We start from the raw sequence: 16,341 nt of genomic DNA on the forward strand, positions 1-16,341 counted from the left end.
GAAGGCAGGGTAGGGGGAGGTTCCACAATAACTGTCTTGTCTTAGGGGCCTGCAAATAATTAAAGATGCCAACAGGGAGAAGCAATAGCCCTTCTCCTCTCCCAGTGTCCATCTCCATTTAGAAACAGAGCGACATTGATGAAGGAAAGAGAAGGAAAATGGAATAATATGTGAATAATGTTGTCTTCCTCCACCACCATGACAACGAACACATTTAATGGCCCAGCTGTGTCTGACAGCCAGCTCCTGATGCCTGGGAGTAAAGACAAAATAGAAGATTAGAGAGCTTTAATTTAGTGTTTTGTGCTCTACTGTTCATGTGGTCTTTTTCATACAGATAGGGTGGCTCAGACACCTGATAATGTCTTGTGGAGTAATTCTGACAACATCAACATCATAACTCATGGGAAGGCATCCACCTGTGTGTTTCTTCCTTGGACGTCTTCCCATGCCTCTTTCTGAAGCATTGTCTCAGTGAAGCTGGGACTTGATGGGACTAGAAAGGCATGAGATGTACCGTTCTGTTAGAACTGTGCGCCTGGCTTCAACTGGCTCCTTTCAAAAGCCCACCTTTAATCTGGAGTCCTAAGTTGTTCCTGAGTCAGCTGGTTGGATGGGCTTCTTGCCCACCCCATCAATGGCACTGCTGATCTTTGGAGACGAGTACTCCGGAGGTAGCACCTCATTTATCCATCTATATTGGCTGTCTAGTCTGTTTTGCTCCATGAAAAAGGGGAAATCTCCTCACACTGCACTGTGTGCCAGTGGGGTGGAAACGTAAGGAACAGCAAAACTGACCTCCGTCCTGCTGGACAGAATCAGTAAAGCTAGTGCTCGCAGGACGTGGATTGGTGGATTTGGTGGCTCTCAGATTGGTTTTGAACTGTTTATGATGCAAGGGAATCCTTGGCATAACAGATTCCTTGGAGATTCTGCCACCAAAAGAAGTGGAGGTTACTGTTACAGTAAGGAGAGCCCCAGATGCACAACTAGAAATTAACATCCATGTGAAGGGCAACCACAGACATGGAAATCACTTTCTTCATTGGGCAGCATTCTTGCATGAATGGCTGCAGAAGATGGATCCATGAAGACAAGAAAAAGCTCAATAACTCCAGGCAGATGGAACGTGGGTGTGAGTCAGGAAACCGTTCCAGGGTGATGTCCCTGGGGACCTGGGACTTGCGGGTTATCTCTCAGGAGGTTTTCCTGACAGGGTCTGCTGGCTATCATCTGGGAGGGCCTTCCTGAGCTGTTGATAAATGATGGGAAACCGTGGGCTTCCTCCCTTGCCTTGAGGCAAATGTATGCATTTGGGCTTAGGTTCAGAGGAAGAAAAGCTGAGATTTCTGGTGGGAATCCAAAACAAGGAGTTCTGGGCATGGGAGAGCTGCTGCATTAACAGCATTGTTCAGGAATGGCTTAAAAAATCCCAGATCAAGGCCTCCTCCCAAAATTTGATCTAATATTTTTATTTCTAGAAAATACAGTGCCTGTAGAGGCACAGTTGAGGTGAGCTGTGTATTGTTTTTGAAGCCAGTGACCTTTTGGCGCAAACACAGTTCATGCCTCCCAGCTCTTCCCTGCCATTGTCAGTGGCAAACGTTGTCTTTTTTTAAAAATGAGCAGTGAGGTTTCTCTGCAGTTGCTTGGCTTCAGGAACTTAGAAATTCAAGGAAATGCTTTTGGGGTGAAATCATGAGCTTTAATGACAAGTTGGCATACGATGATGCTTATCTGCTCTGAGGCTGTACATTTTTCACCTGCTCTGGCTGTGTTTCATTTGGAGAAGGAGGATTGGTAGGTACGGGGGTACAGAAAAACCCTGTGAGGAAACCTGAACCCCTTAAGTTGTTTTGGCTGGGTGGAAGCACTTGTGCTGAATTTATCACCAGCCATATGAATTATCTAAGTCTCCTACCTGATCTTCTTGCCAGTGTTTATGGCATCCTTCTCACCTAGGGGCATCCAGGTAGTCAGAGAGGTGCAGAGCACCTTTCCTTTTAACCCACACACCCCCCCTGCTCCTTCTCGAAAGCAATTGCCATGAGAAATATTTGTGTGAACAGCTCCTGAGCTCTGGGAAATAGAATGAACTAACACATTTGTTTTTTCAGACCTGTGGAACAGCAATGAAACCTCCAATGAACTGGACCATATCAATGGCACAGAAAAGAGAAATGCTGTGTTGCATTTTAATTCAGTGTCTTCTGGCAAGGGTTATTGATTTAGGGCTTGTCCTCACATACTACTACCACATGCTTGTAAAAGATCAGGTTAAATGAACAGTGCACACTTATGATTATTTTAGAAATGGTTAGAATTTTTACTGTGAGGCGTAGGGGGAAGATAAGGTAGCTGTGATCTGCCCTATTGCCTTCTAGCTGAGATCCAAGCAGAGTAGCATGCAGCAGCGTGACGTGACGGTTTAGCCTATATGAGTGTGCGATGTACTTCCCAGCAGCTGCACTGGCCACTGCCCTCCCCAGTGGTATCTAAAGAATGGTGCAATGTTGATAAACATTAAAGGTTGGCAAGGTGAGTGACTAGGTTAACGTTTTAATTTTGGGCTGATTTCCATTCTGTTTTTTCTTTTTAAGTTACAATCCATGCGATGCAATGTCAAGACAATGTTTACCTTGAATACAGCATGTACCGCTTGTGCCGCAGCACCTAAAATGTTGTGTCCAAGAGGCTGGTTAAAGACAACGCAAGGATTAGGAGTACGGGACTGCAGGTAAGGCCTATTTCCTAACCACGTTAATGTTTTGGTGCAGCCCTGCTATGCAAGCAGTAGTGTGTGTGCCTTCAGGAGAACACACATGTTTTTTGAGCTGTAGAGATCCAAGTAGTTTTGTTTTCAGATGCATAAAAATGGTCGTATGCACCCTATTTTTGTTGGTTTGTCTCCTTGCAAATCCCATGGACTTTTTGCTGGACATAGGGCTCTATAAGCACAGATAATTACCTCTAACTTTCACTAAACAACCCAAGTTTGTTCATCTTGCTGTAGCAACTTAACAGTGGTCTGTCTAGCATGGAAACCTGATATAGACCCAGAATTCCATAGTGGATTATTAGGAAAATAATATAATGATAGTTCCCCTTGTATATCCTCCCAGCTTCCAGCAATAATCCTCTGAACTTTTTACCTTCCTAGTTCACTTTATGACAATTGTTTGTTCATGTGTTCCTTGCTTTTATTCTGTTGAGCTTGGCTCTAATAGGAAAACGGTGAAGGAAAACTGAATTTACCAGGAAGTTTTTAAAAAATGAAACACTATAGATTATTGTTTGTGTATCTATTCAGTAGTGAATGTTAACTGTTAATATGTAGCTCCATTGTCTGCTGTTTTCTGTGATTTGCTATTCTGTCAAAATACTTTAAAAATAGCCGTGACAGTTTTGCAGTTTGTAGCAGTTTTTGCACAGACACACACAGGAGTCAGATTGAAGCCAAAGCGCAGTGCTCTTGAGACAATTTCCAAGTTCCTTTTGGGAAGGATGTTGTGCCAAAAATAAAATGAAGTGTAAGAATAATGTGAGTGTATGCAGCTTTTCTGAGTGTTATCTGGTCTTGTGGTGGTTGTTGGACAGACCCAAGAATAGTCCTGTACTGCATACGTGCAGAACAGGAGATGCTGCCATCAAGGGCTTATACCCTGTGTGTAGAGGTGACGGATGAAGGGTTGAAAAGAAGATACTTCTTTGGGGATTTAATGGATTTGTCCACAATTGTGTAGAGAAATAACACAGCTATTAAATCCAAATTTCCAACATCCCAATCTGCAATCTTTAGTGCAAGACAGAAAGGGACAAGTCCTGCAAGGAAACTTTGTTCTTTCAAGGTTATTTGAGTGTGAAGTCCAGCGCTGTGTCACCCTGGAGATCCTGACTTTGTTTCTATGCTGTCTAACCCTCCAGCATCCAAGGTTTCTGTCGTGATGCCCTCAGGCTGTCCAAGGTCCTGTCTCACATCCAGTCCCTGGCAGATTTCTTGTAACCAATCTTTGAGGCTCAAATCAACGGGCATCCTCAGAGAAGACATAACTGAAGTGCAGACTCTTGTGTGCACGTATGGCAGGGGGAATGAGTGCCCTTCCTTCATTCAGAGTTCAGTGCACTGCAATGCGATTGCTTAGAACCCCTCCAACAGGCGTGTGGTATGTTTGTATTGTAATCATGAACGTCGCATTGCTCTTTTTAAGATACACTGTCAAGTTAGGAGAAAATACCCTTTCCCTGCCAGGATGCCATCACATATGTAAGAAAGAAATTGAGGAGAAAAGGTGCTGTCCAGGATTCTGGGGTTCGGAGTGCTCCGGTAAGTTTTTAATCTTTTTATTGCACTCTCTAGCTGTTGAGTAAGTCACGCTAGTTTTAATCGGAGACACTAAATATGCATTGAGGTGATTAATTTTCATTATTCCTTAAACACTCACAAGATCTTCGTTATCTGTCTGGGAATATAATGGGGAAGGAATCTCTTTGCTTCAGATGAGTTGAATCCTCTTACATTCAACACATAACATAACCTCCTTTGGTAGAACTTCCTTTTGTCTCTTCTTTAAAAATAATCTTTTGGAAAGGGATGTTTTTGTTCCTCTTTAAGAAAGTTTCCAAAGGAAGAGGAAGGTATTTCTTTCTGATGTCCCTCTGGTCTGCAGTGCATGTGCCACGTGCTCTCCTGTATAGTCTGGAGTTAGTCAGCCTTTCAGCCACAGAAAATACTTTGCAATTCCAACCCAAGATGAAAATAACTGTCCCAAATCTCCCACTCAGGTTTATGCCAAGTAAAGAGAATTTGTTTTGTCTTGTTGCAAAAATCCAAAAGCAAGACCTATTAAGCTGAACACTTCTCATATGATTGACTGATTGCTGGAATATGGAAAGATGCTCTCCAGTCCTGCAGAAAATAGGAGGTTGTTTGAGAGCTTGAGCCTGTTCTCTCACAGAAGTGGTTTGAATAAGCAATTGGCTTTGTCAGAAGAATCGCATGTCTAAAACTTTCAGAAATAGTCCCCAGAATTTGGAGGTACCCCACTCTAAAGATGTGTGGACTGCGTTTGTCTGAGCACATTCCCAGCTGAAAATGCTCGATATCTTTGCAAAGCAGGCTCCCACCTGTCCTGAGTTTCAGAACTGCCCTCAGATGATTGATTCTGCCTCTCGCTGATGCTGGTAGCAGCGGAGCAACCTCAAAACATGTTTCAGGGCCTTTGCTGAAATTTTGTTGTAATAGTTACGCTCCACTGGTACTTTTCCTTAGACTTTTAATAATCGGCTTTTCTTAGCTAGCAGCCACATCGCTCATTGGTGCCACTCCTGGCCATATTCACCAGCTCTGAGCCAGCATTAGGTGTATTGGATAAGCAGGCAGGGGCTTTGCAGGTGAGGCCATCACTTTTGCACAACTGGCACGCCTGGGGGAAGGGGAGATGGATAGGGGGATGCAGTGCTGGTTGTTTAATCTTATCTGACCTGTCTCTTGCCTTCTAGAGTGTCCGGGTGGCTCTCAAAATCCCTGCAGTGGCCATGGGACATGTTTGGATGGTATACAGCAAAACGGGACCTGCATCTGCAAGGTCAGTGTGTGGTTTATTCTGAAGGTGATGTGCTTTTGTCAGAGGTAGTTGTATAGTGTGTGTGCAGATGCTTTGAATGAAGGCTGCCCTTCTGCCTGGAAGGTCATTAGCAGTTTCTTTCATTCCAGCATCAGTGTCTGTGGTTTTCCTAGAGGGCTGGTGTAGTCTGCAATAGCACTAAGACACTGTTGGTGAGGGTATGGAGTTGGGAAGGATCTCTGGGGAGAAATGAAAGAAGAATTGCACGAATTTAACCTTCTGATCAGTTGAAATAATCAGTGTTTGTCTGTGGCTGCAAGAAGCCCTGAGATACTTGGCTGTTAATGAGCTGCACCTTTTCCAGGCTTGGATGATATACTTCTCAAATGAACTGGTCCTGCTGCTTGGCAGGCAGGTCCTCCCTCTCTCAGGAAAAGCAGGAGAAATGAAAAAGAGAATTTAGGACAGATGTTGGGTTTTTTTCTTTACAGCTCCAGACTTAGTACAACAAAAGCATAAACAATTCCTGCACATTTGAATCATATAGAGCAGTGTTTCTAAAATTTTCAGCTTAATGGATCAGTGTCAGACTTGAAATTCTGTCTTAGGAACTGTATGTGTTTACAGCATCCTTAATTAATAGCATCGTGAGCTAAAATCCTACCTCTTGGGCTCTTCTTTGAGAAAAGCTGATTTTGGATTTAACTCAAAGACACCTAATATCAATTAAAAAATATGCTGAATGTCCCAATGCCCTGTAAAAACTCTGTTGCAAGTCTCACTGGCATTAGTGAATTCCAAATTCCTTTTTCAGAGAGATATCAGAAGCCAGTTGGTACTTTACTGTGGGTTTGTGATCAGGACATTGTTTCCCCACTGCCCACCAGAGTTTTGCTGGTGTTTTGCATGCCTGCTATGTGTTGGCTTTCGCTATGATCTTCTTTACCATGGGGGCTGATTAATACTACTAGAGCACTGAAAAGATCGGTTTTCTTCGCTGTATTGCTTCAGCCGTTACAGAAAATCAGAAATGGGGAGAGACTTTGAATGGTAACAATGTGTGGAACAACACAATGATACATAAAAATAACATCTGGGACATTTTGGGGCCCTTCTAGGAGCAATACAGTGGTTTTGCGTGCCAGAATTGCCGAGATGAAAATCGTTTTGGCCCAGACTGTCAGTCAGGTAAGAATGAGTTATTCAAGTGAAACCTCCACAAAAATAACTGAGAGCAAGGCAGGAGGAGGGGGAGGTTGAATGAGGAAGGGTGCTGGAGAGGAGGAGAGGATGCCAGCTGGCAGTGTTCAATACCAGGTGTCTTGGCATTTTGTCTTTGCGCCCTTCTCCACTGTCCCATTAGACAAATGATTCTCAGTACTTCACTCAAATCTGTCAATTTTTCCTGTTGTAAATCTCTCTCTCCCCTTACCAGGGCTATCCCGGTTTCTGCTCTCTTTTTAGCCAGGCTGTTGCTACATCCCTGAAGCAACCCACACTCACTTTCCAACTGTTTTCCAGACTCCTGTAACTGCCCCACTTGTCTCCCAACTTCTTCCTTGTTGCCCTCCCTACAAAATTAATGCACACAGTGCTGCTTCTCATGAATGGCATTTTTGGAAGCGATTTACGACCAGTGCAGCCTGACTGTTAATGGAGCCCTTTTTGTCCAGCTCCTGGTTCCCTTGTATCCACACAGGTGAGATAGGTGTGATCTTGGTGGTTGTGCTCACACACCACCACCAATGCTGGGATCACAGATGTGGTGGGCTCTCATAACACTGCCTCCTTCCGCACTGGCTGCAGGAGACCTAGAGGAGTGGGAAGTTAAAACGTGCTTGAAAAGCCAGTCTAGATCTTGCATTCAAAGCTGTTCTTACCGGGCAGCATTTTGTCTTCTTGAGTTCAGGGCATTCAATTTGCCCTCGGTAAGCTCTGGCTGGCATGGCCTGTTTTTGAAAGGAGCTACACTTGCTGTGGATTATTAGCAGGAAATCAGGGTGCCAAGCACCAGGGCAGTTGGCCCGTGTATGCCTGGACTCTGTGCACTGCCTTGTAGCTGAAGGTCAGGTTTGTCTGGACTTCCCTTGCAGTGTGTGACTGCGTGCACGGGGAATGCAACAGCGGCGTCGCTGGGAATGGAAGCTGCACCTGCTATGGAGGCTACACTGGCCCCAGGTGTGACCAAGGTAAATACACTGATAGCTGCAGAGGGGCTGTTAGAGCTAAACTATGGTATGGGCTTGGATGCATGTGTCCCAAAAGGAGCTGGGGGGCAATGAATAGCTTGGGAATGTAGAGGGAAGATGGTCTGAGCACTGGAGATCTAGACAGAGGGAAAAGCTGGGGCTTGCTCCCCACTCTGACAGTGGCCGAGATGTACTGTCTCTTTGTGCCTCTGTTCTTTCCTTCTCTGGAAACCAGATAGATCATTTCTTCTCTCTAAGCCTTGTGGGACGTGACTACCTAGGCTGCCAGTGATTCAGAGATGTCCGCTCTGCTCACATTCCCTGGCTTTTGTGCCAGCTTGGGGGCCTCTGGAAACCACATTTACCTTCATTTCCAGATGTTTTGTAAGGTAAGTTGTATCTTCCAACAGTGCCCTGCGTGCTCAAAGGGAAACTCTCTTTGCTGTGTGATTCCAGAGCTTCCCCTTTGCAAAGGCGTAACCTGCGAGGCCAACAGTGAATGTGTGGTAAGGGCCGGGACTGCCATGTGTGACTGCAAGATGGGCTACAGAAGAAGCGGGAGCACTTGCCAAGGTGAGAAACTTCTGTGACCCTACATGGTCCCCTGTTTGGAAAAATCTTATTGCGCTGGTGTCTCTGGATTAATTTGATCACTGTGAATACAATGCCTACTTCACTGCAGAGGTTTAAGTACCTGATTTTTAGGAATCCCTTTAAGATTAAGGGCTAAGCTTTTGGCTTTCCTCTCACTTGATCCTGAAAGCAAGAAATGAATTAGACTTGCATGTTCCATCCAGCACTCGCTTATAAGTATGTACTGAATAACCGTGACAATGGGATATTGGTGAGTCTGTACCAGTTTAAATAATAAGGCATCTAATTGGAGGATTTCTTCACTGATTTCAAATTTGAGTTTGTGAATTGGTTTTATTAAAGTCAATAAGATTCATGTAATTACCTAGCTATGGATAGCTCTGTTTTCACTAGCTTTTTGCAGTTTTTGCTGACCAAACTGCAGTTTCATATATCCTCAGATATTTTATGGAAATTCAGAAATAAATTCAAGCATTCTCTGTCACTCACACTTCTGCTACTGATATAACATGAAGAATGTGTCATCCAAATTCCTCAGATTAAAAAAAACCCCAAAACGTCTGCTGTCTGAAATGATTTTATTTTCCTGTGAAATTTTGTAAGTTTAATAGTATAAATTCATAGACTTGTAGAATGGTTTGGGTTGGAAGGGACCTTAAAAATCATCTAGTTCCAATGTCTTATACTCCATTCTTTCCAGGCCTTTTGCATTCTGCTGTGCTGCAGTTAAGTGCTGTTTTGAAAACAGAAATTTGGTTACTCTCACCTCTCATCTCTTTAATTGCAGCTCAGGATCCCTGTGCTGCTTCTCCGTGCTCCCCCTTTGCCATGTGTAAGGTTCTTGGACCACGAAAGTATCAGTGTACCTGCAAAGAAGGATATCGAGGAGATGGAAGGATTTGCCAGCCCATAAACCCTTGTGTTGATAGCAATGGAGGCTGCCCAGAAAACTCTACAATTTGTGTCTACAGACGTCCAGGAGAGGTAAGGGGCAATGACAGCATGTCAGCAACCTGTAAGGGTCTGAAAAATGGCCACATGAGAAGCTCTTCGGATGAGAGCACCATTGTATTGGTCAAATCTGTTCTCCTCACCTTAGCTTTTGCAAAGGAAAAACAGACAGCTCTTTTGTAGGGTAACTTATTGGGTAAAATATGATGAATGCAGCTCTGCAATCACTGTGTTGTCTTCTCTTAGGTATCTTGTGTTTGCAAGCCTGGGATGAGTAGGAGAACTCCTTTGTCTGAGTGTTCTGCATTTCCCAACAATTGCCGGCAGTATTTTTGTGACATGACTTCCACGTGTGAAATTAATTCCCAAGGGTATCCTAGGTAAGCCAGCTTAAAGATTGCTATTAAAGAAGCTTATTCTGCAGCTAGAATGGAAAATGAGTTTGGATGAGCTGAATTTTGAAGAAACTGAGAGCTAACCAAGGAGAATGGGCCAGAGTCGCCTTTTGAGAAGAGCCTGTTTATAACAAGCCTATTGAAAGTAAAGAGTTTTACATTAGTCATTGTAAATTTTGGTGTGTGGGTCACAAGATGCTTTAAATCTGGGGCAGCAGAGTCTTCTGTGATGTGAAATAGGGATGTAGCTCCCCAAGTTGGTGGTAGTAGTAGGGTATTATAAATTAATTATCAATCATTAAAAGGGAGACATGTGACTTCTGTTTGCTCACGTTTGCCCACATTTGATTCTGAGGACTGTCTCTGGCTCTCCTCCCACTCACGCCTGCAAGCAAGAAATGAGTTAGAGCTGCAGATTGACAGGGGAGGGGGAAGTTGAGGGAAGTAACACTAAGGATTTTGTGTGTTGCCAAGAAAAGGTGGAGCTTCACTGAGAGTGAAGAGGGAAAGAGCAGTCCCTTCCCCTTGACCCTTCCTTCTCCATTGCTGCTAAAACTGTTGGCATCCACCTGCTCATTGTGTGCTCCGGGCCAGAACTGAAACGCAGTGGCTTCCCTTTCTGCAGATCCGCTAGCAAAGGGCAGGACACGGTGTTCAGCACAGGCCCTGCCTCAGTGGATCTGTTCCCCAGCAGCTGGCGCTCAGCATTCTGAGTCTGGAGTCATGTCAAATGCCTCCCCTGTGTCGCATGTCTTTGCATCCCTGAAACAGAGAGAGCAGTGCTGATACTTGGACAAAACCCAAACAGGAAAAAACATAGTTATCGGCCAATGATCTTAAGTAGTCTCTGAGTAATGACTAGAAATCCGTGTGAATCAGGACGGAGATTTTCACATGTAGATAAGCTTTTCTGGAAAAGTCATTAGCCTGTCTGGGGCCCTCATTAAGTCTTAGACGAACCGTAGCTAACTGATGTGGTTGAGCTGGCACTTCTCACTGAAGCTGAGGGGTCACATAGGAGCTGTTTCCTACATTTTCACTTAGCCTGTGGTTATTACACATTACCTCAAATTTTCTGATGCTGTAATGACTGGTACTGACTGAATATCTAGTTAGAAAGGTGTCATTAAATATATTGTGGCTGTCTGTACCCTGAACGCTACAGCAGACAATCGTTATGTTGATTGTATCTGAGAAAGCATCTGCATTCTCTTTGGGCAGGTCCAAATTTGCTTGCACTCCAGAAGAGTGCATCTCTTTTCCTGTCGATTTAGGCAGAAGTTACTATGCTCTTACCTACACCTTAAAGCTGGGATTTGTCTTTTAAGTGTAGATACTGACATGTTGTACTCACCTTTGTTGAAATTGTTGCAAACTGTTTTATAATGGTTTGTTATGTTCCATTCTTGTCTCTTAGCTGTGTGTGTAAAGAAGGGGAGATTGGAGATGGGAGAAGTTGCTATAAAGATCTCTTGAGTGAGATAAATCATCATAATTCACGAGAAAGGTTTGCTAGGAAATTAAGCGTCGCCATGAAAATGTTTGGTAAATGTCTTTTGAATTTGTTTGGGGAATGGGGCAAATGTGGGGACAAGAGTGTGTCAGAAAAGGCTGAGAGGCTTTCAGCGTGGTAGATCTTTTTCACAGTGTATGACCATGGGCTGCAAAATCAAGCATGTCACATCTCTGGACTCTTACTACCCATTCCAGGCTGTGGATTGAGTAGACTGTTGCAGAGAGCACTGTGGATGTGTATTAGGTATTTAACAGTCCTGGTGAAGGAGGTTCCATATCTGCAGAAGAAGGAAAATGTGCCTTGGAGGTGTGATTCAAACCCATTTGTATCGAACCACCACAGTGTCTATGTTGAAGGCTCAGCAATCTTTCAGCTGTCGCCAAATTTTCTAGCTTTGATGCTTGAGGCTGGTGTGCCATAGGTCCTCTACTTAGTAGAACATCTACAAAGCCCTTAAACTGCCTCCTTGCCAGCACGCACGTGTTAGTGGCTGTTATAGAGATGAAAAGGCTTTATTCTACATGTCATGGTACTTCCTGAGTGAGGAATTGCTTTTCTGTTTTAGAACCCATGTACTGCAAGTGGGGAGTGATATCTGCAAAGGTTAATTTTTGCCTCGCTGTAATGCAAGGAAAGAATGAGAACACTTTAGCTCATGTCAAAGCATGCTTATGTTAGAAACCTTCTCCAGCTCATCCTCTGCACAGTCTTCTCTGTCTCCACTAACTTGACAGGAGCGTAGAGATAAGGATTAAAGCTCAGCTTAGCTTTTGCGAATACCCCTCCCTGCTACATATCACTGTGGCTAACACTCATTTTTTGCATATGTTTTCCATAATGATTTGTGCTACGGGCAACTGCATGAAGATCTCTGGGTTCCTAACTCCTGTGCAGTGGGACTTAATACCTAATGACCTTGGTTGATGTGGACTTTATTGATGGGCCATTGACAATTGAGTGATGACTGACAACTGCGGGTTCATAGTAGCTTCTCAAGAAGTATTTAGTCTCAGTAAATCCTCATGACACCCAAAAATTGTTTCAAGGGGAAGGCAGAGGACACTTGGCCCAAGAATAAGGTAGTAAGCATGTAGGAGAAAAATTATTATGAATATTCTGCAAATTTCAGCAGTGATTTGCAGTGGACCAAAGTCACCAGCAATCCTTCAGAAATCTTGTGGGAAAGTGCTTAAAACTCCTAGCAATCAAGCTGGGCTGTGATAGCAATACCAAAGTCCCTCTGGTTCCTTGTAAACAAGTACTAGTTACTTGCACCAGGCGAAATATGTGTAGGTTGAATAGTGCTGTTAACAAGAAGAATAATTATTGCTGGAGTTAATCCGTATGCCAAATAACTACTTCATGTTGCCACTTTTTTTACAGCTTCTGGTTGCTCAGTGTTGCTGACTAAATACGGGCCTTTCACAGTCTTTGTACCATCCCTTCTTTCGATTCATGATAGCATGGAATTTAACGTAAGTTTTCCTGGTTTTAGCAATTGGTCTCAGGATTCTTCCATGCCTGAGTTCTGCAGCATGTAAAAACTGATTGACATGTGAGAGAGGAACTTTGGAAGGCACTATTTATAGAAGCAATCTCTTGGGAAGACTCTTCATTGTCTGGTTAAGTTGCAGTCTCATAGAGGGTGTTACATCTCTCGCATTATTTTTAAAACCTCTCTCTCTTCAATATTGACAGAGTTTGTTTTTAATGTCAGGAAGTGTAAGTTTTTCTGGCCATTCTTCATTTAAAGCTCGAACCTCCTGTGTGTGACTATTCTCAAAACTTTAAGTGGCTTTTCACTACTTGAGGGTGGGGTTTTCAAAAGGGGTTGGGGTTTGCATCAAGGTATGGGATTTTGGGCCTCTGGCCCTAGATGTGGATATGGTGTCAACTTCTTCAGAAGAGCTCATTTTATTAATTGGGAAAGCAAGGACATCAGGGCTGGAGAAAACTGCTGTGGGAGGCAGGACAAGAGTTTGAAAATTCTAGGCTTCAGCAAGTAGGTCCTGCAGGTCATATTATTATTTTTTTTATTTTTTAACTAAATTGTGTTCATTTGCAGTAGTTTTTGCACAGTTAGACCTGCAACCAGCCTATCCATCATTAGAGTGAGAATGTATATATGCCATTTTCCCAGGACAGAGCTAAAAATCAGCACACATGAGCTACAAATGCAGCTCGTGCAGTAGGGATTTTAACTGCGTGCAAGGCAGGGTGCCTGTGGTGTTTCAGGTGGCAGCTAGCTTGCAGCTAGCACTTGGATACGAGAAGGAAAATGTCTTAAAAATAACCCAGACAGACCAATCCCATTTGAACGTTACATTTCCAACTGGTTTAGAAATATCATTTCTTTGCTTGATGGCAAAGCTATCTGGGCAGCAGCAGGAACTCACAGAGAGTCTAGGGAGCAACTCCTAACCTACAAATGCCTGGGACATGAGCTATCTCCTGCTACCTTGTTGAGCAGAGGTTTCCACTAGCACAAGTCAAGCCCTGTGCCTCAGTCATAGTAACTTCTGGATTCATAGAAAATACATCGGGAAAGGCCCCTGAGTTATCTAGTCTACCTGTTCCCACAAGGGTCAGTTCCACCTAAATTAGTATTGACACAGGATCGTCTTAAAAAAATACCAGTGATGGAAAGCCCAGAAATAAAAGAAGAAACTACATGTAAATTCAGCAGCTCAGACCACCTACAAGATTGTGTATGGGGAGCTTCAGCAAGTTTTATAACATAGAGCATGCAAGGATAGTTTTTAAATTGTCCAAGTCCGATAGGTTTCTGTCAAGCGGATTCCTCTAAAGTCACAGGCAAGTTAATCAGTCTCCCTGTGTTTGAGTGTGTACACAAACAGAAGCAAAAGATTTGCCACAGTGCTACTCCAGGGAGCCAAAATGAAGAGGGCAACTCAGTCTCATATGCCAAAAATTCCCCTGTGTGTGTTAGCTGAGGCAAAGGTATCGTTATGGCTCTGTCAGTAAATGAGGTTTTTGAAAGAACATGTCATTTATCTTCTTTATGTGCTCTTTATTCCCCAAAGGATACCACTGCTAGGCATTTGTGCAGAATGCACATCGTTCCCGGTCTGCATTTGTTAGAAGACATGGTAAAAGCCAAGACTGTGTGGACCTTGTCTGGACATCAGCTAACATTTGGTAGCCTGGTAAGGGATCTCCTGGAGTCCTGGGTCGGTGCTTTCATGTACGGCAGACTGGAGCTTGAGCGTAGTTTTCTTGGTGCACTTTCTTAACCAGGAAACCTTTTTCTCTAATCAACCTGCCTGCAATCAGAACAACGAGCTCCTTTGTGAAGTCTAAAGCAAGGCGATTTAAGACCAGACACCCCAAGCAAACACTTCTCCTGTCTTGCAGACAACCAGTTAGCCAGAATCTGACTGGTGAATGGTCTTTCCTTGGTCTGCATATATATTCTGGAGAAGAGACCTTTTTCCTACACCTTTAGCAGCTACAATATCCACGTGGCTGACAGGGAAGAGGCAGTGAAGTCTCTCTTCAGTCTGAATGCTTCTCCCTGGAGATTGTGTGCTTGGGCGTGGGCACATGCTGAACGTTTTCTCTTCCAGTTTCCCTTTTCCCCTCTTTCTATTTTGTTTTTCTCAGTCGTCCTAGCAAAGAGTTTTTCATCATTATGTTCTGATATGGAGTGCTTTTTTTTCCCCCTTTTCCCTTTTAAAATTGACTCATATTTTCCAGCATCCACTGTTCTCTCTCCATCCTGCACTTTTCCTGCTTGCATGCTCCCAGCTGACTAAGGGAGAGCCGTATGTTTCCTCTCTGAGGATCCAGCCTTGGCCTTGAGGTCTAGGTCATAATACATGCACCCTGCATGCATCAAAAGGACAAAGCACTATTTGGAGCTGGGGAATCTGAACTGAGCTTGTGGGTGCTCCTCTTAAATTTCTTTCCTGTTTGTTTACTCAGGAGTGCTTTGATCTGGGAAGTCTGCCCTCCCCTTCCTTTGTTTCAACCAGAATCCTCAGTGATGTGAACTAAAGTTCAGGGCAGGGAGGAGCAGCTCAAGAAATGCACGTGGTGAAATGAAAAGCATGGGGAAGTTGTGCTTGCCTGAACTTTGATTATAGCTGCAGCACCAATACCTTGATGCTTAGTTTGTAGGTTATCCTCCCTGTACCCAACTTCAATGCATGGTTGTACACAATATGGAAGGACCAGATACGTACCTTACGATTCAGTGAACCTACCTGGTTTAGCTTTGTTGGCATTATGAGCCAATACAAGTTGAAATCAAAGTTGTAGTTCCAGGATTGCCTCTAAATTGTGTACTCCAGTGCTCAGGAGGCACCGTGCCTCTCTCCTTGTCCTTGGCAAACTGATGCAGCAGCTGCTTGGTGGTCACTGCACCCTTTTGTGATCCAGAGCTGGGATCAAGCATTGTTCACACTCAGACAAACTTAATTCTAGAGCTGACTGTCCCAGATTAGGTCTTCTTTCTGTACTAAAAGTATTACCCAAACTCAAGTAGAGGTGGGATGTTTGTTTTACACCCAGGCCACCCCTTAAATTTACTTTTTCCAGAGTAACTCAGGTTGTGCCTTCACCTTGCTGACCCATACACAGAGAGCACTGAAGGGAACAATGATTTATAGATCTATTGTGATAAAACTCATATACCACAAGAAAATAACTTCTTTTTATTGTCCAGACATATGTCACATCGTTTCGATATCAAGACCTGCCAGGGGAACTGTACAACATTTTGCAGTCAAACTTACCAGCAGCCAATGGCATCATACATATAGTTAACACCCTAAGGAAAAAAACCAGCATGGACAACCTCAGAAACTCACAGGTACACAGACATTTGGATTTCTTCTGTTTCATGGGACAGCAGAATGAACGCTTTAAAAAAATCTGGTTTTGTCATTAAACTTCCAAATCAGAGAGGCATTTTTTAAAGAGAAAAGGCTATTTATTTTGTTTTCAACTCCTGGTAAGGCCTATTATGCACTATTACATCAGCATATCATTAAAAGTAGCTAATACCACTGCATAAGCAGATCTCGCAGTGATGCTTTTACAGTGCTTGAATGAGTAAAGTTCTACTTTCAGGAGTAAGATCACTCCATAGCAAATGAACTGTTTTTCAG

The 16,341-nt window shown here is 43.6% G+C and overlaps 1 protein-coding gene across 2 annotated transcripts in view; it reads left to right on the plus strand.

Moving 5' to 3' along the window:
• Positions 1-16,341, plus strand: part of STAB1 (stabilin 1) — a 58,863-nt gene that overhangs the window by 4,436 nt on the left and 38,086 nt on the right. For both annotated transcript variants that reach the window (XM_065642988.1, XM_065642991.1), the window contains exons 3-14: positions 2,601-2,737; positions 4,209-4,324; positions 5,500-5,585; positions 6,683-6,752; positions 7,658-7,753; positions 8,210-8,326; positions 9,135-9,331; positions 9,545-9,678; positions 11,111-11,238; positions 12,593-12,684; positions 14,254-14,376; positions 15,897-16,043. In XM_065642988.1, coding sequence (XP_065499060.1) covers positions 2,601-2,737; positions 4,209-4,324; positions 5,500-5,585; positions 6,683-6,752; positions 7,658-7,753; positions 8,210-8,326; positions 9,135-9,331; positions 9,545-9,678; positions 11,111-11,238; positions 12,593-12,684; positions 14,254-14,376; positions 15,897-16,043 — 1,443 coding nt within the window. The remainder of the gene's footprint in view (positions 1-2,600; positions 2,738-4,208; positions 4,325-5,499; positions 5,586-6,682; positions 6,753-7,657; positions 7,754-8,209; positions 8,327-9,134; positions 9,332-9,544; positions 9,679-11,110; positions 11,239-12,592; positions 12,685-14,253; positions 14,377-15,896; positions 16,044-16,341) is intronic.

This window comes from Caloenas nicobarica, chromosome 11 (genome assembly GCF_036013445.1).
Source record: "Caloenas nicobarica isolate bCalNic1 chromosome 11, bCalNic1.hap1, whole genome shotgun sequence".
Classification (NCBI taxonomy): Eukaryota; Metazoa; Chordata; class Aves; order Columbiformes; family Columbidae; genus Caloenas; species Caloenas nicobarica.